This window comes from Ovis aries, chromosome 18 (assembly GCF_016772045.2).
Source record: "Ovis aries strain OAR_USU_Benz2616 breed Rambouillet chromosome 18, ARS-UI_Ramb_v3.0, whole genome shotgun sequence".
In the NCBI taxonomy this organism is placed as follows: domain Eukaryota; kingdom Metazoa; phylum Chordata; class Mammalia; order Artiodactyla; family Bovidae; genus Ovis; species Ovis aries.
Window position 1 is genome coordinate 29,235,239 of NC_056071.1, and position 22,467 is coordinate 29,257,705.

Below are 22,467 nucleotides of genomic sequence, written 5' to 3' on the forward strand. Positions count from 1 at the left end.
CTTCAGAAGGGGCTGCAGGGCATCGTTGGCCAGTGCCAGCTGCCTTGCCTGACCTGGTCACTGGTTCCAGGACGTTCAGGAAGGTGGCCCAGGATGCTGACATCCATCTCCTCTCACAGGTGTTTGACGGGGCAGTGATCATCCTGTCCTTGGCCCCGATGGTGGCGTCCACTGTGGCCAATGGGCCCCGGAGCCCCTGGGATGCCATCAGCCTCATCATTATGTTCCGGATCTGGCGGGTGAAGAGGGTGATTGATGGTGAGTGACCCAAAGGGGCTGAGCTGGAGGCGGGAAGGGCGGCACAGCTTCTGGGGTCTCACCCTTGTCGGGGCAGCCTTTCCTCGGTTCCCACCCCCACGTCCCACCCTGTGAATACTGTGGGGCTTGACATCTGCTCAGGGAGCCCCTAATCCAGGGTTCTCATCAAACCGGGGTGTGATCGGGTCCAGCTTCAGAAGGTCCACTCTGGGAAGGTGCTGGTGGATCGTCTCATCCATCCTCTCATTTCACAGGTGGGAAGGCTCAGGCCCCGAGGGAGGAGGGTCACACAGCAAAGCAGCCTTGAGCTGCAAATAGAGGCAGGACGCCCGAGGCCTACTGGTGCTCCCTTAGACGTTCAGCCTCCCCCATCCGCACAGGCTCTGCTCTCGGCTCTGTCCCTGAGAACATCCACTCCCTCCAGGGCACGAACAGCGCCTTCTGGCTCCTCTCTGCCAGCTGTGGACAGCTGGCTACCCTCACACTGATGCATCCTGACAGCCCCCGTTGTGAATGCTCTTCCCAGCTGTTCCCCTTTGTCCTGACACGTCAGGGGTTGCTGAGTCACTGGGAGCATCATGATCGGGATGCGCTGTGTGAATGGATGGGGGTTGGTTGCCACTCTCACTCTGGGTGTGAACTGGCTTCGGCAGAGACCCCGGGGACAGTGGGCCCACTTGGGGCAGCCTCTGGGGCCTGGAGACAGGTCTCAGGGACTCGTGGGCTGTCCTCGAGTTTGGAAGCAAACAGAAAAATTCTGACTTCTCTCATCTGCATGATTCCTACAGCAGCCAGAGAACATCTGGAGGTTGGGATGCTGTGGGTGGAAAGGAACTTGGAGAATTGAGACGTGGAGAGTTCTAGAACGTAGTGGCAAAAGAGGCATGTGACCGAGGTTTCTGAAGGGTCTGGAAGGGCTGGGTTCTGAGAGGTGTGAGAAGAGTATGAAAGGCAGAGGCCAAGGTCAGGTCAAGAGCTGATCCTGAGACTTCCCGAGAGCCCAGAGGAGGGGTCTGTGGAGCTGCCACTGGCTGGGAACGCTCCAGGTTCTCCAACCCAGAGTCCAGGGGCTCTCCTCTGGGTCTCAATGTGTTTCGTTTATAAGTAGGATTGACTGTGAGTAACTAGATTCAGAATAGCAGTGACTTAAAATAGAAGCCTGTTCCTCTCACATGAGTCCAGGGTCAATAAGGAGCATCCAAAATAGGTTCCTCCTATTTTGTTGCTTTGCTGCACATAGCCTAATTTCCAAAGTCACCCCCACGGTCCAAGATGGCTGCATCCGTGCCTGCTATCACATCCTCATTCCAGCCAATAGAAAGGCAGAAGAAAGGAATAAGATAAAGAGTCAAAAGGAAAGCCCCAGCTGCCTTTTCTTTTTATACATCTTTACTGAGATACAGTTACATACCATAAGACTCACCCATTTAAAAGGCACAACTCAGTGGTTTTTAGTACATTCATAGAATTGTGCAAACCACCAAAATTTAAGTTTGGAGCACTTAAAAAATCACTTCAAGAAGAACCCATTAGCCTCACTCCCCATTCTCCTCCAGCCTTAAGCAATTACTAATCTACTTTCCATCTCTATAGATTTGTTTCTTCTGAGTATTTCATTTAGATGAAATAATATGATATGTGGTCTATTGTATCTGCCTTCTTTCGCTTAATGTTTTCAAGATTGATCCATGTTGTAGCATGTGTACATGCGTGCTAAGTTGCTTCAGTCATGTCTGACTCTTTTGTGGCCCCATGGACTATAGCCCGCCAGGCTCCTCTGTCCATGGGATTCTCCAGGCAAGAATACTGAAGTGGGTTGCCATTTCCTTCTCCAGGGGATCTTCCTGACCCAGGGATTGAACCCACATCTCTCTTGTTTCCTGCACTGGCAGGTGGGTTCTTTACCACTAGCACCACTCGGGAAGCCCAAGCATGCATCAGGACTTCATTCCTTTTTCTTGTGAAATGGTGACTGCAGCCATGAAATTAAAAGATGCTTGCTCCTTGAAAGAAAAGCTATGACCAACCTGGACAGCGTATTATAAAGCAGAGACACTACTTTGCTAACAAAGGTCCATCTAGTCAAAGCTATGGTTTTTCCGGTAGTCATGTATAGATGTGAGAGTTGGACTATAAAGAAAGCTGAGCACCAAAGAATTGATGCTTTTGAACTGTGATCTTGGAGAAGACTCTTGAGAGTCCCTTGGACTGCAAGGACATCCAACGAGTCCATCCTAAAGAAAATCAGTCCTGAATATTCTTTGGAAGGACTGATGCTGAAGCTAAAACTCCAATACTTTGGCTACCTGATGCAAAGAACTGACTCATTTGAAAAGACCCTGATGCTGGGAAAGAATGAAGGTGAGAGGAGAAGGGGACGACAGAGGATGAGATGGTTGGATGGCATCACTGACTCGATGGACGTGAGTTTGAGTAAGCTCCAGGAGTTGGTGATGGACAGGGAAGCCTGGCGTGCTGCAGTCCATGGGGTCACAAAGAGTCGGACACGGCTGAGCCACTGAACTGAGCTGAAGTGCTCCATTGCATAGACGTACCACATTTTATTTGTCCATCTGTCAGCTGATGGACATTTAGGCTGTTTCCACTTTGGGCTGCTATGGACACTTAGGTTTGAGATTTTGTGTGGACATATGTTTTCATTTTTCTTAGATTCCTAGGGATGGAATTACTGGGCCATGTGGTCACTCTTTGTTGAATATTCTGAAGAACTGCTGTTTTCCAGAGCAGCTGCCCCATTTTACATTCCCACCGGCAGTGTGGGAAGGTTCGAATATCTCCACTTCCTCATCAACCCCAGCTGCCTTCTAAGGAAGGCTTCTGGAAGCTGCTTCATGACACCTGTGCTTATATCCCATTGTCCAGGATGTAGTCTCATGGCTGGTCACAGCTGCAAAGAAGACTGGAAAATATAGTCCTCATACCAAGCAGCCATGCACACAGCCAGAATTACAGAAAATCCCATGGACAGAGGAGCCTGGTGGGCTGCATTCCTGGGGTTGTGAAGAGTCAGACACAACTGAGCAACTGAGCACGTATGCAGAATGTCACTATGGAAAAGGAGGAAAACGGGTATCTCGGTCACAATGGCTTAGGGTTCTAGCCCTCTTATACTTTCTGGGTGCTGTTGGTACCTAGGTACCACGCCTGCCATTGCGCTGCTGGATCTTCTGGGAACCACACCTGGGCCTGAACCTGCTGCTAGCTGGACGCTGGGACTGCCCCTTCCCCTCCCAGCCCTGCCACTGCCAAGCTCTTCATGGGGCTGTCTCTGTCTTGCAGCCTACGTCCTGCCGGTGAAGGTGGAGATGGAGATGGTCATCCAGCAGTATGAGAAGGCCAAGGCCATCCAAGACGAGCAGCTGGAGAGACTGACGCAGATCTGTCAAGAGCAAGGGGTAATGCGTGGCCACTCTCAGTTCTGCCCGGGTCCATCCTGGGCAGAGAACACTAGTGGTGCCTAAAGCACCCCCATCCAGGGTGTCAGAGCTGCAGGGGCCCTGTGGTCAGTGAGCTCCCTTCACAGACACATGGGGAGCCCAAGGCCCAGAGTCAGGAGACGTGTCTCTAAGGTCACTTGTGCCCAGCCAGGCCTGGACTCAGCCCCAATTCTCAGGCCAGGCTTCTTTTCATCTTGCTGTGGTGACCAGTCAGCTCTCCAGCCTGAACCAGCTGAGTCACCTTCTCAGTTATTGGGGTCTTCAGGGCACGGTGGTCTTTGAAAGGTAAGGGGAGTCAGATTCTGTGTACAGAGCTTGCCAGGCATCACAGTGGGCCAGCTGCCACCCAGGACCCCCAGACCCACCAGAGAGGCATCAGCAGTGCCCTCTGCCCTCTGGGAACCAAGAAAAAGACTCAGAGACAGGGAGGGGCCCTGTGAGGCTGTGCTGAGGGGAGTAGGTGGGCTGGGGATGGGCAGCTGGGCATGGAAGAGGGTCTGCCTAGGATTCTAGGCCCCACTCAAGGCCCATCGCTTCCCCTTCACCCCCTGTCCTCTGCACGGCTTACCAGAGGTAGTTTGGCTTCCATCCTGATGAGAGGGAAGAAACCTGGGGTGTTAGCAGCAGCGGCAGGGGGATCTGCGCAGGTGTGAAGCTTAGTTTTACTTTGGCCGTGCCTGGTCTTGGTCGTGGCGTGCGGGGTCTAGCTCCCTGACCGGGGATCAGAGCCACCTAGCCTGCCCTGGGAGCACAGTCTTAGCCACTGGATCACCAGGGAAGTCCCCAGATTTGAATTTTTGGTGGATCTTCCTTGCCACCATTGGAGGACGGATGGGAGAGGCAGGAGTGGAGATGGGAATGAAGCCTGGAAGAGGCTGTAGAACCACCAAGGGGAGCAGGGTCTGGGGTCAGGGAGATGACACCTTGAGCCTCATCCAGGACCTGGCCAGAGGATGGTCCGGCAGCTTCGTCTGCTGTCTGATAGGAAAATGAATGCCCTGCTCAGCCACACTTGGCCTCATGAAAGCCCTGCATCTGCTCTTCATAAATGCATGGCCTCCCAGGCCGCAGAGAGCGAGCTGGCCCCACGAGCCTCACGTTAACAACCCATGTGCCGCGTGGCCAGGGGAAGCCCTGGCGGCAGCCCACCTCCCCTGCTTTCCACCGCGACCCCGTCCTGAGCCCCCGGGGACCCCGTGTTCCTGCTGTCCTGGTTCACATCACCCGCTCCATGTGGCCTCCTTCCCGGGGGTCTGGGCCAGAGGGAGACTCCCTTGGACTCCGCGCAGGAAAGAGCCCATAAATAAAGACAGATTCCCTCTAGGTAGTGACATCTGGAAAAGAGATGAACAGAAACAAACCGTTTTAATTTAAAAAACACCTGAAGCCTGTCATCTGAGTTAAGACAGCAAAAAAGGGCCAGACGGGCTGGAATCCCAGGGGGCTGCCAGGAGGGCGGGAGGGGCTGGCTAGAGCCGTGACTGAGTTCTCCACTCTCCCAGAGCTTGGCCCTGCCCGCTCCACAGGGTGGGGCAGACAGACACTTCATTTTCAACTGGATTGTAAGACCAGGCTTGAGACTTGACTGGGCAACAAATGCCTTTAAAGAAATGTGAGTGCTGGCTCATGGGATATCAGGGGTGGCCAGATCCTTTGAGAGGAAAGTGCTTGGAATAGTCAAGTTGTTACGGACAGACCTGAGTGCAAAGCCAGCTTGGCTACTTGTGGTTTTGGACACTGGTGTCCAAAACCTCTGTGGACCTTGGTTTTCCTAATCTGAAAAATGGGGCTAGTAATAAAATCTGGGAAGGATGGCTGTGGGATTGTTTAGCTTAAAGCCCAGCACCTGATAAATAGTGACTCTATGAGAACTAACCCCTATTTCCCCTGACACCCATTTTACAGGTAAGAAAATTGAGGAGTGGTGACTTGCCCAAGAGCACACAGCTAAGTGAGGGCTTTTAGAGCCAGGAGTAGATCCAGGTGTCCTAACTGAATGCCCTTCTTCCCCAGCCCACCTTGCTTAGGGTCTTGTTCCATGACATTTTTCTACCCAGGTCACTTCTCGGGGCTTGGTTAAAACCTTGATCAGGGTGAGCACCAGGGTGATTTAAAATCACGGCCTGAGGGCAGCCCTTCTTTTGTGGGCACAGACCTGGCTCCCCTCAGCTCCCCTAACAGTGTCCAAAAAGTCTCTCGCTGCTGTCCCCACCCCCACCCTGCCCCATCCTGGTTCGTCTTGGTCACAAACTCTCTCTCTCTCCCGGCTGGAATTCTTAGGGTTCAATGGAGCAATTTCCAAACTAAATTCGTGTATTCTACCTAAGAAACTGAAATTTATCCAAAGTTCCAGTGAAATGTGTGGCATCACTTTGCATTCACCTTGCTCTCTCCCTGGCATGTATTTGTATACCTGTTTGCCAGCTCTTATTTTTCAGGACAGTTGTAGACTTATAGGACAACCGTGACGGTAGCTGAGTCCCCACATGCGCTTGGTCTACCCCATTTCCCCCTGTGGACATCTTACCTCAATACCACGCGTGTGCCACAGTTAACACACCAACGTTGATGCATTACTATCAAGGTCCGCACAGCGTTCAGATTCAGTTTTTATCGAATGCCCTTGATCTGTTCCAGGATCCCGTCCAGTATACCATATGGCAGTGAGTCATCATGTCTCCTGGGGCTCCCCTTGGCTCTGGAAGTCCCTCAGACCTCTCTTGTTTGTGGGGGCCTTCACAGTTTGGGAGAGCTGGTCAGGCACTTTATAGCGTGTCTCTCTTGGGTTTTGACTCGTGTTTTCCTCATGATTCGACTGGAGTCCTGGGAGTCTGGGAGGGAGACTGCAGAGATCCTGTGCCGCTCTCATCCCATCATATCAAAGGTGACACTGTCACTCGGACGGCACCGTGGGTGTTCACCCTGAGCCCCTGGCTGAGGTCAGGTGTGTCAGGACTCTCACGGGTCAAGTGACTCTTTTTAAAATTCATCTTCACTTTTTAAGAAAGCTTAAATTGCTTCTTCCGGGGACCCTGTGGAGACTCTGGGTGACGTGGTTTGCCAGCTCCTTACATGAACAGCTTGTACGTTTTATCTTCTGTGCCACGTGGCAGCCGATTTCTTACCACGTGGCCACACCCCAGGTGGCCTGGAACCTCCTTGTGTTACAGACAGGGGCCCCTGGGTTTGGCAGATGGGAGAATCTGAGGCCAGTGGGGGATGAGGATGGAAGAGGGGCTTCTAATGGCCATTCCGGTCCTTGCCCCTTGGACCACACTGGCCCTCTGGTCTTCTCAGGGAGACAGGATTCAGAGCTGCCCTCAGCCCCACGTCTCTCCAGGCCACTGGGCTACCTCACCTTTAGCAGATTCCTACAAGGAGCCCAGAGGGGCCGAGCGGCGGGCAGCGGCAGGGCTGCCCTCTGTTGGCCGGCCTCACCTTTCTCCAGCCTCAGCTGGCCTTCTGCAGTTTTCCTCCAGACGGCTCATTACTGTGATGGAAGCATGTCCCCTCAGACCCCTGCATTCAACAGTCCTTTGGTTGGAAGGTCATTCCCATTTGCTCTTCTTTCACTCTCTCTGTGGATTCTGCTGTCTGCCTGTGTGTCCACCCAGAACTTTGTTACACCAATCTGTACACCAGTGGATTCCAGAGGAGGGGTGCTAGTGACCATCCTTCGGAGAGATGGTGTGCACTTTTTGTCCGTCTCTGTAAATGGCTGCTTCAGAAATCAAAGGTATTTTCGAAGCAGGGGTTAAATCAGTGCAATGATATATTCTTCCCATTTGTCATATGAAACACCTCTGAGGTTTTAGTGTATCCTTGCCCGGCCCCTTGCTCTAATTCCAAAACAAAGTTTGAAGTCCCCATTGTACCCGCTCTTTGCGTTCTAAGCCTTGCAACAACTTTTGGCCCCCAATAATACGATCCAGCTCAGAGCCCCATGGAAGTTTGTCTCTCTTCCCTGCTGGGCCCTGTGGGCCGAGCTAAGTTCTACTTCCTCAGCACCATCCACCCTGAGATCACTGGCATGAGACCCAAGGAGGTGGGGCTCAGTCTAGGGTGACTTGGGGCCCAGCCTGCAAGGCAGCCAGTGGAACTCAGTGAGCCCCTTAGGACAGCCTCAGACCTGGGGCAAGCGGCAGGCTCCGAAAGAAGAGTCCTGTGTGAGGGCAGCTTGCGGGGTGGGGGGCCATCCTCTCACCCAGGGAGTCAGCAAGAGGAATTCTGACCTCGGCTACATGGATCACCCCCTTCACCCCTGGACCTCAGGATCCTCACTGGAGAAATGGAGGAAACAAGGCTTATATCACAAGGATGCTGTGAAGTTCAGATTAATTAAAGTAATATAGAAAGTCTGGTCCACTGAAGTCTCTCAGTAAATGTGAGAGAGAGAGAATAAAAACAGCACTGAATCATTTATAATGGTGACTGTTTACAAATGCACTGCCACGTGTTTTAGCTCATCTTGACTTTGATGGTCAGAGTTGGCAGGCTTGGTATTATTAATCCTTTTATAGATGGAAAGACTGAGGCTGAGACAGACTGCGGCTCGCCCAGGGTCTCACTGTTTGTCATGGAAGAAAGGGCCGGGATGGAACTCCGGGCTCCGTGTGCATTTTCCTACACCACAAACAGGGCATCTGTACAAGTCTGTTAGAATGAGTGACACCATCTGCTCCATCACATGGATCCAGACATCCAGTGGTCTAAGGAGGAGCGTACCTGTCCCGCCCGCCCCCCTCCCCCCCTGCCGCCCACTGCAGTGACATTGAGGGGGTGGGGGCACAGGGCCACTGTGTCACAGTCACTCTGGCCTCCAGGCTCTTCCACATCATGGCTTCTTCTTATTCTGAGTGTCTGGAGTTTTCTCCCTTTAGCCAGGGGATAAGAAAGGGAGGGTAGTGAACGGTGCATAGACGATTTTTACTGCCTGGGCCTGAAAGCAGTAACCTTTGTGCTGGTGACCTGGTGACCTTGCTTCTGCCCCCGTTTGATCGTGGACTCAGTTACACATTCATACCTAAGGCACCAGGCCCCAACAACAGTAGACGGTGTGCCTACTGAAAATAGTCACCTGCATAGCCGTCTAGTAGGCCCACAGTGTTCCCTAGCTCCGCTCCCCCCTTCCCAATAGCAGGAGGGACAGTCACAACGATCAGTCCTCCCTGGATGATGCAAGTCCCCTGTCTCCTGAAGAAACAGGGTGATAATCTGGACCCCAAGGGACAGGTGTTCCCGGTGGAAGCAGGGGAAGGGTGCAGAGGCCACACCCCTGTCCTTCAAGGGCCAACAGGTTCAGAGTAGCAGGAAAGGGGTTCTCCTCATTCTTGGGGTGGCGTTTGTGGCTGGCTCATTCTAGAGAAGCCCCCTGTTTTCTTATAGAGGCCAAAGCCCCCCAGCTCAGCACAATAGTCTTTGTTACCTGGATTATTCAAGATCTCCAACCATGAGAAGGAAAGTTGTTTTTTTTCAAACATGGGAAGTGATTTGTAAAACAGCCGATAGCTTTAATGACAAGCCTATTTAGCTGATAAAATTAGCCATCAGAGGAATAACTTATGTTATCCTTTTGCCATAATTTAAATTTATGGCCAACTACCAGTCATCTTCACAGTGGATGGAAAGGGGCCAAGGTCGGATTCAGCATCACCCTGCTCCTAAATCATTAGTTTGCAACTGTCTCCTGAGTTTTATTGTTACCAACAATGGTGAAACTAATGGAAATAAACATTGGATGCCATCCCAATAGCAGATGGGTTTGAAGGCAGGGCAGTCTGTGCAGACAGCCCTAATAGGATGGAAGAAAATTATTGCTATTGCATTAGATACCATCGAGCTTCTGGCCAAAGTGTGCATTGATCAGGCCAAGGCCATGTCAGTTGTACTCCACAAACCAGACCATTAAAGGCAGAGATGGGCTGGGCGTGCCCGCCCTGCCGCCCCGGGGGTCTGGCCCCGCCTGGGCATGCATTAAAAGCCCAGCCCAATGGAAGGGGCCTGACTCACTCCAATAATGCACACTGAGGGCTTCCCTGTGGATCCCAGCTGATTTGGTCAGGTCCTCTGATTAGAAATACTTAGCTCATGATGTGCATTAAGAAGGGCGGTGACTGTGCTTTCATTCTTCCTAAGTCACACAGTGGTCCTTTTTTCCCCACTGGACCAGCTTGCCAGTGGGAAATTTGCTTCATTTTGTCTTCAAAGCCGCCACGTGCTTCCTCTCCCAGAGGCCCAGGCCCACGTGCTATGGGTGTTTCTCCTTACCTGCAGTTTGACTGAAGGGCATTGGGGTTTTTGTGTTTATCTTCCTTGAGATTCTTCTGAGTTCCTTGAATTTATGGGTTGGTGTTTTTCCTTAGATTTGCAAAGGTTTGGGCAAAGCTTTCATTTCTCCTCCTTTTTAATGTTTGTTTATTTGCCCGTGCCGGATCTTAATTGCAGCACGTGGGGTTTGAGTTGCGGCATGTGGGCTCTAGTTCCCTGACCAAAGATTGAACCCAGGCCCCCTGCATCAGGAGTGCGGAGTCTCCCGCACCACCAGGAAAGTCCCTCCATGGTCTCTTTATTTATTGCTTCGGCCTCATCCCGTCCTTTTTCTCCTCTGGAACTCTAATTGCATGTTAGACTTTCTGGTCGTGCCTTCAGTTCAGTTCAGTCGCTCAGTCGTGTCTGACTCTTTGCGACCCCATGAATCGCAGCACGCCAGGCCTCCCTGTCCATCACCAACTCCCGGAGTTCACTCAGATTCACGTCCATTGAGTCCGTGATGCCATCCAGCCATCTCATCCTCTGTCGTCCCCTTCTCCTCCTGCCCCCAATCCCTCCCAGCATCAGAGTCTTTTCCAGTGAGTCAACTCTTCGCATGAGGTGGCCAAAGTGCTGGAGTTTCAGCTTTAGCATCATTCCTTCCAAAGAAATCCCAGGGTTGATCTCCTTCAGAATGGACTGGTTGGATCTCCTTGCAGTCCAAGGGACTCTCAAGAGCCTTCTCCAACATCACAGTTCAAAACCATCAATTCTTCGGCGCTCAGCCTTCTTCACAGTCCAACTCTCACATCCATACACGACCACTGGAAAAACCATATTACTTCTTTCTTATACCCTAATGTCTTCCCCCATTCTCTCTTTTTTTCTTTTTCTGAGTGTAAGTCATAATATTTTTTTTTATAGATCTATCCTCATGTTCAACATCCCTGTCGTCTACTGTGTCCAGTCTGCTGTTAAACGCACGCAACTGAGGACTCAATTTCAGATATTGTTGATTAAGATTCTAAAAATTTCATTTAATTCTTTTTATAGGGTCTGTTTCTCCACTGAAATGTTATATCCATTTTATCCATCTTTCCCCCTCCCCTCTCTAACATATTAATCACAGTTGTTTCAAAGCCCTTGTCCATTAATTCAAATATTTAAATAGGTCAGCTTCTGTGCAGATTCTAAGCAGCTTAACTGGATTATGATTTGATAGTCACTTTTTTCTACTTGTTTGCATGAATAGTAATTCTTATTGTCTGTGAAATGCATTGTTGATGCATTTTAGATGTTCTGGATTATGTTATCTTTCTCTGTAAAGAGTTGTCTCTCTGCAGTTGGGCATTTGCATGAGAGCAGGGGGCTGCCCAGGTGGTTCAGTGGTAAAGAACCTGCCTGCACTGCAGGAGACGCAAGGGACATGGGTTCAAACCCTGGGCCTGCAAGATCCTCTGGAGAAGAGAATGGCAACCCACTCCAGTATTCTTGCCTGGAAAATCCCATGAACAGAGGAGCCTGGTGGGCTACAGTCCGCAGGGTTGCAAGGAGTTGGACACGACCCAGCACACACAGAACGCAGCAGGAGCATGGGATGGTGCTGAAGATGCACCCAGAGTTTACTGGCGCTTGCAAATTTCCCCTCCCGGTTAGAATCGCAGAGGCAGCCCAGAGCTTATTATAGACCAGAATTCAGCTGCTCTGTTAGCCTTATTGAACACACACTGAAAATGAGGCCCTAAGAGGAAAAGAGGCTTAACCAAAGTCAGAGTGAGGCAGGAGAAGGGGGCGACAGAGGACGAGATGGTTGGATGGCATCACCGACTCAGTGGACATGAGTCTGAGCAAGCTCTGGGGGATGGTGAAGGACGGGGAGGCCTGGCGTGCTGCAGTCCATGGGGTCACAGAGTCGGACACGACTGAGCGGCTGAACAACAACAGAGGGAGGGAGGGGTGATGGCCACGATCTCAGGCTCCTGCCTCCAGCTCTAGCTGTTTCCCCACATGGGAGCCTCCTTCCCATCTCAGGGCCTCAGCTCTCCCATCTGACTAATGAGGCCCTGACATCCCAGGGCCCTTGGCAACTGATACCCCTTGGCAACTCTTCATCAGCTGGGGACGCACACGTGGCCATGTTCAGGAATGGGGATCAGGAGCCGGGCTCCGAGGGTCCCAGCTAGAACCTCTGGACCGCCCCCTGGGCTGTCATGGCCAGCGGCCGGAGCTGAGAGCCCATGCAGCCCATCTGCAGAGGCTGCTCTGTGAGGCGGTCAGTCATTCCTCCTCTGGGCAAGCGCTCAGAGCATCCCCCACACTCTCTGGGTAAGCAGCCTGTAATAACCGGTCCCCAAAGCAGGTGGCCCTCTCCCTCATCCGCATTCTAATCATGCCCATGCTGACACTGTCACCTCCTAAATCGTTCTCATCTCCTCACTGTCTCTACTCTAGTCCAGATTCTGGTCATCCCTGGGCTGGACTGCTGCAGTAGTCTCCCAGCTCATAGTCCCATGTCTGTCCTGGCCTATGTCTGTCCAGTTCATTCTCCACTCTGCTTTCAGCACAGTCCTTTCAAAATGCTCAGCTGAATCACCACCCCACCACCCCAACTTTCTGTTTAAAAGATTTCAGTGGTTCATTGTTGCTCTTTAAATAAGGGCCAAAGTCCTTAGAAGCCCTTACCGTGGCTCCAAGGCTGTATGCCTGGTGTGGCCCCTGCAGACCTTCTCACCACTCTATCCTCCCAGTCTCTGCCTCCTGGACCCACCACCTCTACCACAGGTGCCACCCAGAGCTAGCTTTTAGGACTCTCCTAAGAGATTTGTTCCTTGTGCAGCAGATAGCCCCTGTGACTGGGACCAGCCAGGACTCACTGGGAGAGGCATTTTAATTCTAGTATACATAACAGAATTTTAACATCACCCTCACCATGCTTTACCTGACTTCTTAGTGAATGGATGAATAAATGAATTGCTAGAACTACCATACACTTGGGGTGCATACTTTTAGCTTAAAACTTATTTCATTGTGCCTGCCTATGTCTGCATATATGGGCTTGGGGCTGGGCAAGCTCTGGCCTCTGGCTGTCTGGCCTGAATTCCAGTGGGACACCCATGGGCAGCTCTGTATCAATTACAAGTTATCAATAATGCATCTGTTCAGAGTGGCCTTGGAGGCCATTAGCTAGGACTGCCGGCCTTGATGAGTGGCCTTGGAGAAAGCAGGCTGGGTATGCCCATGGGAAGTTCGGATCATCTGGGGCCGGAGGGGCTCCTAGCCCCAGCAGAGCTAAGGAGGGTTGCCTAATGGGTCGTCCGTGACATCTGAGGCCTGCTGCGAGAAGGGTGGCTCCAGTCCGCTCCCTCTGCACAGACTACCCTGTAACAAGCCAGCCATGCTTCCTCACTTTCTGAGACCAGTGGCGCCATCTGAGTACTGGGTTGTTAAGATCCAGGTCTGAGCCTAGTCTGAGACTAGGTAGAGCCCAGTGTGTGATCAGGTTGGGCTCTCAGTTCGTGACTTGGGTCAGGGCTCAGTGTGTGAGCAGACTTGGGGCTCACTCTGTGAGCAAGATCAGCGCTCAGTGTTGGGGCTCAGGCTTTGTCTCAGCTTTGGGTCAGGATCAGGACCCAGTTTGTGGCTAGTGTTAGGACTCAGCCTGAAACCACAGAATTGGGAAAAATTGACTAGTTTCACACATTTGTGTATTGATTCACTCAGCAATATTTATTGAGGGCCTTCTGTGTACCAGGCAACAAGACGGACAAGACCCACAAGACCCCTGCTCTTGCAGAGATTTTCTTCTATACTTTACTCTTGTTAGATGATATTCTGCATGCCTGCTCTAACAGAGCGCCAGGGTGGCAGTGGGGTGCTGGGGCGCTCACTGGCTCCTGAGGGCCAGCTGTGCACGTTTCTTCCCTGTTCCGCATAACATCGTGTTGGTAGTTTGGAACTGGCCATGGTGGATTTACCAGAGATTAGCATGCACTGTAAATCAGGCTTCTTTTTATTTTTTTAATACCTGCACACCACTGCAGGTGAGAGAGGAAAACCCACAGACAGTTTTTGAAGAAAATGGTGGAGTGGCCACATGTGTTTCTCTGATCTCCTTCCCCAAATTCCACTAAGATGGTGGTAAAGAGAAAAAGAATAAACAGATAAGAATTAAGAAATCCTTTAAGTCCTGTCCATTAGGACAGAGAGGAGAGAGAGATTTCTGTGGATTTACGGGAAGCGGAGAGTGAGCAAGAAAGCAGTAACTGATCTCCAAGAAAGGGGGATCTGTAAGGGAGTGTGTGAAGAGGTGGCTAGTGAAGGAAATGGGCTAATTCCCCCTCGGAACCCTGGAGAGTTTGGAAGGAAGGGGTGAGTGTGAAGCTGACCATAGAGGAGAGGGGTGGGCTATAAAAGGCTGTACACATGCTATCTGAACCCTCCAGGTCCCCTTGCAAATCCTGCACAGTCAGGAGACCATGCCTCCCCCCCCCCCCCCCCTTCACACAAGAGGCAATCGTTTCAGCCTCTGGAGAAAATGACCCAGAGGCACACCCGGGGAATTAGGTAAATGTCCTTTCATCTCGTGGCTGGACCCTCAGCCGCATTTCCCTGCTCTGCTCTCAGGGCACAGGTGGGCCCGAGGCGTGTCCTCAGGCAGGAGGCTGATGGAGTCTGCCCAGACCTGAGTGGTCCTAGAGACAAAACCCGTGAACACTGCCACTGGGAAGCTGTCCCAATGTCAGTTTGCTGCCCAGCCACCCTAGTGTTAGTGACTCCTTGAATTGTGTTTCACTTTCATCAAAGGAAAAATAGTGAAACATTAAAATAATAATAAAAAAAAAACAATCAGAAGGTGCTAAGTGCAATGTAGAAAATTCAAAGAGGGTAATGGGATGGAGTGCCTGACTTAGGGGTCCGGGAAAGCCTCCAAGGGGGCAGGGGCAGCCATGTGATGTAAGACCAGAGGTCACTGGGGAAGTGATCCTGAGACCAGCACAGGCTTAGAGTGTTTAAAGAGTTTTGAGAAGGTGTGTGTCCCAGTGAGAGGTAGAAGGAGAAAGAATGAGATGAAGTGGGCCGAGTAAACAGAGCCAGAACACACACCTGCTCTGTAAGTCAAGGGTAAAAAGCTTGGGTTTTCTCCCTCCGGAGGGGAGACATGACAAGGGGGTGACATGATCTGATCTGGGTTTATGAGAACCCCTCTGGCCCCTGTTGGAGGATGGATGGTAGAGGATGTGGGGCTGCAATCATCCAGGTAAGAGCTGGCCGTGGAGGTGCAGGAGGTGGGTAGACTTGGGGTAGCCCTTCGGGAGCTGGCCTTGAGGGCAGAGTGGATGGCAAGGATAATGGAAAGTGAGGAAACAAGGGAGATTACACTTTTGGACCCAGCTAAAATGAGATGAAAGCGCCTGAGGAGCAGCTGTGAGGACAGAGTGAACAGTCCTATTTAGGTTGAGTTTGTGATACCTGTGACCCATTTCGGTTGCTGTCAGGCAGGCAGCTGGAGGTGTGACCTGACATTGCAGGGAGGGGCCAAGGCTGGAGGTTGGAATCATGAGCAAGCAGGTAATCTCCTAGATAGGAAGCTAACCCCCAGCTTCAGGTCTTTGGGGGTTTGACTGGAGGTTGTGGGGTTGTGGAAAAGCAATGCAATGTGTGTTTGGAACACTAGGTGGCAGTGAAGACTCTCCTTCCTCCCGAGTCCGCAGTCAGCCTCAGACCCAAACTTTGCCTTCGCCCAGAAGACCCAGGAAGGCCCCAGTGTGAACAGCTATCTCAGCCACAACCCCAAGAGGCATCTGAAAGCCTCTCTAAGAAACTTTCCCCAACAACAAGAATTTAAACCAAAATCAAAATGTATGACGCCTTTTACAAAGGCTTTATGAAGAGCTCTGTGGGGTGATAACCCCCATTTTACAGAGACAAGAAACCACGGCCATATGGCCGGTAAAGCCACAGGGTTGGGACCAGAGCCAGTCCTGTGTGACCAGCAATTGGAACACCTCCGAGAAGGATGTGGGCGTCGCTGCAAGACAAGTGGGTCAGGCACCGCCCAGCGAGCATAGGATGCCACGAAGGGCTTCCCTGGCAGGTTACCACGGGCCCTGGATGTTGTGGGGTTTCCAGTCCTCCGCTAAACATCGGTGTAAGACACCTGAATAAGGTTCTCATTTTGGGGGTCACACATTTAGACAAGTAACTAGAACAGGATTCAAGTCCGATATTCCCCGACTCCTGCGATTTTTTTTGTTTTGTTTTGTTTTGTTTTGTTTTGCAAACCACCATTGTGTTCCTCTTACGGCCATCTTGTCCTCACTATGGGGCCAGACGACACAGTATCAGAGGTGGGACACAGGAACATGTTTTATTACTTGGAAAAGGCTCCATAAACGTCAGGGACTCTTGCCATTAGTGTCGTTGGGAGATTTATAAAGGAACGCCCCCTCCAGCCTTTGGAGGCTCAGCGCCTTCCTCCCCGCTCCCCCAAAAGGAAAGAGCCCAGACGTCTGGCAGGGCCCGGGCCCCGTGCCGCCCACCGCCCACCGCCCACCGCCCACCGCCCCTCTCCTTCTTGCAGTTTGAGATCCGGCAGCTGCGGGCGCACCTGGCTCAGCAGGACTTGGACCTGGCAGCGGAGCGCGAGGCGGCGCTTCAGGCCCCGCATGTGCTCAGCCAGCCGCGCAGCCGCTACAAGGTGGTGGAGGCCGGCACGTGGGCCGAGGAGACGGCGGCCGAGAGCGTTGTGGAGGAGCTGCAGCCTGCGCAAGGTGAGTCCGCTGGCGCCAGCCCCCGGGCTCTGCGCACAGCCGCAGCGTCCGGGAGCAGGAGCACGTCTCCTGATGGGTCTGTGTCCCGATATCGGCCCACGATTTTGGTGGTGGTGATGGGGGAACCCTAGTTAAGTGCTCCCCGGGACTGCCTTTCTCAGCCTTGGATATAGCGTTCAGTCAAGCTACCTTGACACGACTTCTACATGACCTCGGTGGCCTGTAGGCATCTTGCCTGCTTTGAGTGTTTCACCTCCCCATTCCTCGCGGCAGCTTGCAGACTTTCCTACTTTATGGCTGAAGGAACTGAGCCCCAGAAAAGTCGTCCAAAGGTGCAGAGCTGGGTTTCCAGTCTAGGCCTGGGGCCAGAATAGCCCAGAACCTAAGCCTTGAGGATGGTGGTAAATTGATGGGCCGGTGATGTTGGTGGCGGTGGGGGCCTCGGCAGTTCCCTAGGGCAGACTTCTCTCTAGGGAAGACCAACTGTGTCGCCTTGCAGTGGGGACTTAACCTTTGTGAGTCTTGGTTTCACTAGCTGTCAAATGGGAACAATGCTGAGCCTTCCTCACAAGTTCATGTGAGGCCCCAGGAAGCAGGTGTAAGTGGCTTTCAGAATTACGAAGTAGTCCTGCAAATGTCAGGTGGCGTTATTTAGTGATTGGGGTGGAAATACCACTCCGTAGTGATGCAGCTGTCAGGTCTGGCCTTTGTGAGGTTTGGGGAGGCTGTATTCTGACGGGCTCAGGCCAGGACTTGGCTCCCGGCACAGGGGCCAGCAGGGGAGATCTGAAGCCTTGTTAGAGCCCGCAGGGGGTCCTGGGAGCCTGGACGCAGGTTCCCCTCCCCAGGTACCCTTGCTGCTCCGGTCTGACTCTGCCCTGCGCTGACTTGCACCTGAAAATGCTGTTGCTAAAATGATGGGTAAGGGATTTCTTCACTTTACCAAGATATTTTTTAAAAACATTGACTTCCCCTAATAATTCAGAATACATTTCTAGGACCACCTTTTTGACCTAAAGGTAAGGGAACTACCCAAATGCCTCCAAGAGAAGCTTTTTACAGTGTGATGTCATTCCATCCTCACACCTCTTTTCTCTCATATGGAGGGAGAAACTCAGGCTCAAAGAAATCAAGAGAACTTCATGGGGTCACATGGAAATGGAGGTGCTGGACTCGGCTAACTGCAGCTTGATCCAGGGCCCTCTTCACCTTGGTGGGCTCTATTCCCCTCTCCAGGGCAGTGACAGCCAGGCAGGGCTGGGCAGGGTGGGAGGCAGGAAGCCAGAGCTCCAGACTCTGCCACTCCCCAGCTCTGTGACTTGGGGTCTTAGTGCTCCCTTCTGTAAAGTGGGCTCATAACTCCGGCTCTGTCTGCCTCACAGGAAGTCTGGGGAGCTGGTGGACGTGAGAAAGCTCTGTAGGCTACAAGGTGCTATGAACAGGTTTTGGGGAGTAGGGTGATTGCTATTATGATCTTTTGAGAGACCTTCTAACCTTAGAACTTTAGAAGTTGGGGGCTCAGGACTTCTGAGCCTAGCTCTTCAGCTGATGTGCTAATCCCATCTAGAACCCCTGCCAAGAGGTTTACCAGCCTCTAAGAACAGGTACCGGGCACCTCCCAAGGAAGTCCAGGCCAACCCAACTGCACATAACTCTGCCTGTTAGAAAATACTTCCTCAGACTGAGCCAAGGTCTGCTCCCAGCACCCATCTCTCCCACCTGAACGAAGCTTTTATGTCTCCCAGCTGAGACATCCTTTCAGAAACTGGCCTCTGAGTGTCTTCTCCTCCAGGGACTGTCACCTGCATTCCCACAGCCACTTCTCAGGGGACACAAGCCCTCCAAGTTCTTGCTGTACAGTCCCTCCCTGAGCTTTCCAATGTTTCCGTCCCTCTCAGGGTGACGTGTAGAACTAAGCGCACTTCTCAGGGAGCTGCAAGACTAGGGCAGAGTGTTAAGGGGTCACCCCTGCTTTTTTGTTCTGGACCCAAGACTCCTGTGACTGAGCCTTGTGGTGGCTGCCTGGCCTGAGCTCACAGTTGCGCCAGGTCATGGCTCTGCTGAGCCCTGGAGCCTCGCACAGCCCATCCTTGACTTTCTATACGCCCAGGCAGAGTTGGACATTCATTTGTGTTCAGTTGTAGCCTGTTTCCTGCCTTTACTCTGGGTTTCCAGGGCTTTGTAGGTTCTGCTCACAACTCACCACCAATCCTGCTGGTTTTACTGCCTGCATATATTTTGAAACATTCCCAACTTTTCGTCTGCATTGTTCAGCCTCCCTCTTTCTGGACCTCATCTGCTTCCTTGCCCTCAACGTTGCCCCCATGGGTGCCCTCTTCACTCCTTTCCCCCTCCAACACACACACGCACGCACACACATACACACACTCGGTGATCTTCCATAGATCTTTCGTGTCACTCTCTGACTTAATACCTTGGCTGGTTATTTGCTCGAGCTGCTGAAACAAAGTCCTGCAAACTGGGTGGCTTAACCAACAGAAGTTTCCTATCTCTGAGTTCTGGAGGCTGAAAGTCTGGGATCAGGGTCTTGGCAGGATCAGCTCCTTCTGAGGTTGCGAGGGAGCATCAGCTGCTGCCTCTCCCCCGGCTCCTGGCACGTTGCTGGCAACCCTTGGTGTCCCTTAGCTTGTAGAAGCATCACCCTGACCTCAGCCTTCTCTTCACATGGTGTCCTCCCTGTGTCTGCATCTGTGTCTGGATTTCCCTTTTTACAAGAACCCTAGTCGTGTTGGGTCTGGGGCCCACCCTACTCCAATATATGACCTCATCTTAACTAATTCTGTCTACAACAATCTCATTTCCAAATCAGATTACATTCTGAGGTTCTGTGGGTTAGGATTTCAACATATGACTTTGGAGGTGGAGGACATGGCAACTCAGCTTGTAACAGGTGGCATATAAGGCCCCTGATGGTCTTGTTCCAGGCTGCCCCCTCCTACCCGCTGCCGTCTCATCTCCTTCCAGTCTGCACTCCATCTTCACTTTCACTCTGGCTGAGTGAAGCATCTCTGCGTTTGGAGAAGTGTTCTGTGTAGTAGTAAGTCCCTGAGGCTTTCCACATGCTGTTCACTGGCAGGACAGGCCTGCCTGCCAAACTTCTGTTCATCCTTCAAACCCGTCTCAGAGTCAGCTCCCGGTCACCACGTCCTTCCCTCGAGACCTTATATGAACTCCCGCTTGCCAGGTCGCCCCTGCATTTTGTCTTCTGGGCCACACCTGGCCCTTGGCAGGCTCCCCATAGAGTGATCTACGTGGAATGTAATCTGCAAGCTCATAACTGATTGAAGAACAGAACAAATCTGTGGACGTCGCTTGTTTCACTGTGGGTCCTGCAACCCTGGGTCTTCTCTCAGTGCTCAGGGGGCTTCTGGCGGTAGCCCACTCCAGAAACCCCACTTGTGGCTTGCAGCTCCCCATGCCGGGGCGTGGGGAATCCAGAATATAAGATCTTCGTTTTGAAAATTCTGGAAGTTGGTGGCAACTTTTGCCCACTCTGTCCTGTTTTCCAAGGATGAGAGGAGCAGGTTTACAGCCTATCCCAGGGTCTTCCCAGGTGGCGCTAGTGGTAAAGAACTTGGCTGCCAGCACAGGAGACTTAAAGAGACACAGGTTCAATCCCTGGGTCGGGAAGATGCCCTGGAGGAGGACATGGCCACCCACTCCGGTGTTCTTGCCTGGAGAAGCCCATGGGGAGAAGCCTGGTGGACTACAGTCCATAGAGTCGCACAGAGTTGGACATCACCGAAGCAACTTAGCACATACAGCTGGCTCATCCCAGGACCTTCCTGCTGACAGAGCAAAGTGAGGTGGAGGAGCCGCCTCCTTGCTCTGCCCGTGGTGGCTGCTCAAGCCCATTTTGAGACTGCAGCTCACCTGGTGCTGGGGCCTGCTCAGTGCTGTTCCATCTTCGGCAGCACATGCCTTTGAACACCTGAGCTCAGGTGGCTCCTCCTGTACAGCCAGTCATTCTGCAGCAACTCTCTGCCTCTCTCAACAGGAGTCTTAGCTCTTGAGGTAACAGCCTGGCCATTACTATCCCCCCAGCCAATGACCTCCAGATCCTGGACACCTGATGCCACACTTGGATTCACAGGGTGTCAAGATCTGATGTCACAGAGTCTGCAAACAAGCCAAGTATTTAACGTAACCGCACACATTCTAGTACCGTGAAGCCGTGAGTCCCTGCCTCTCCACCCTGTTCCAGCTCTCCCTGCAATCCCCATGGTGGGCACCTTCCAGCAGGAAGTGGAGGGAGGCAGAATAAGAAGGGAGAAAGTGATCAGCTACACATGCCAGCCAGGGGGATCATGGGTTCTGTGCCAACCCTCCTGGAAACTAGAGGCATGTCTGAATAGGGCCCTCGGATCTCCCAAAGAGCTGGCAAACGTGCACCCCTGGGAGCCATTGCCAGTGCCCCTCCCATCTAGCCCTGGAGCCCCAGCCTTGCTCTCTGTCTCCTCTGTGGCGTCCCTGCCTCCCAGCTCTCAAGGGGCACACCAGCCCTGCCCAACTCAGCAGAGCACTAGCACATTTCCCAACCTGTCACTTGACTGCCAACCCCCAGAGCCGTCAATAGCAAAGGCAGTTCCTCGGAGACAGAGAGCAGAAGCCTTGCCAGGCTAGCAAGTGGCATGCGTGATTCACGGCCTCGGATGAGCTGGGGAGTCAGGGCACCCCAGCTCATCTCTCTCTGACCAGGACTTGTGTCCAGAGAGGGATTTCCATGATGTTAGAAATCATGGCTAGACAAGCTAGGGGCGGTCTGGGCCACGCTGGAGAGGGAGAAAGGGCAGCGTTTGTTGCTCACCATGACCTTCAGGCCAGCGAGGGCCCCAAGGCTCAGCGTGTCACACTAGTACACAGACAATCCGGGGATTAACCTGCAGACATCAGCAATAAGTCTCTGGAGCCTCAGGGGAGGGCTGGCCTCTCTCGGGGTACAGGGGTGGGGAAGGAGGCAGCAGCGGGGGTGGGAGTGCCAGCCTCAGCCATGGCAGGAGAAGCAGCTCCTGCAGTCCCCACAGTTGCCAGCGGGTCACTGTCAGACTAACGCCAACCAGCTTCTGTTTAAACTTGCTCCAGCACAAATCATTTTTAAAACCCGGACTGCAAAGTTCCAGGCTTTGGGGCCTGCCAAGTTCACAGTGCCCCTGTGTAGTCATTAATACTTCCCTCCCAAATTTATTAGTCTTGAAGCTCGCCCATAACTTATGAATTACAGCCCCTGGTGGGAGTGCCACAGCTTTTACCATATATCACAGTGAACCTTGGCGTCCACGCCCTGCCGCCCCCGCACTGCACCAGCGCTCAGAGAAACCTCCATGGAGGTGCACCGGGTCTCACCTTGGAGAGGAGAGGCCTGTGTGCTGATGGGGGCAAGTCGGGCTTTCTGCCATCACTGGGCTCTTGATGGGGGGCCACTGGAGACCCAGGAGAGCCCCCAGAGCTGTAACGCTAGAGCTGGGGCGCCTCACGTAAAGCAGAGAGGCAGATACCAGCGTAGGGAGGTGGGGGTGGTTCTGAAAGAAAGATGTGGGATTCAGACTCAGGGCTGGGTTTGAATCTCAACTTGGCCTTGAACAAGTTACTTGACCTCCCTGGACTGGCTTCATGGCGGGGTGACCCATGCAGTCACCGAGGGTGTCACACTTGGTTCATGGCTCTGGTGTCACCCTCTTAAAATTCTTAATGTTTTTTCTTTCAGTGATTGA

General features: G+C 52.5%; 1 protein-coding gene across 2 annotated transcripts in view; it reads left to right on the plus strand.

Moving 5' to 3' along the window:
• The window catches only part of TMEM266 (transmembrane protein 266), a 126,990-nt gene that overhangs the window by 95,609 nt on the left and 8,914 nt on the right, over positions 1-22,467 (plus strand). For both annotated transcript variants that reach the window (XM_015101965.3, XM_027957155.2), the window contains 3 exons: positions 120-258; positions 3,559-3,674; positions 16,546-16,735. In XM_015101965.3, the coding sequence (XP_014957451.2) occupies positions 120-258; positions 3,559-3,674; positions 16,546-16,735 (445 nt within the window). The remainder of the gene's footprint in view (positions 1-119; positions 259-3,558; positions 3,675-16,545; positions 16,736-22,467) is intronic.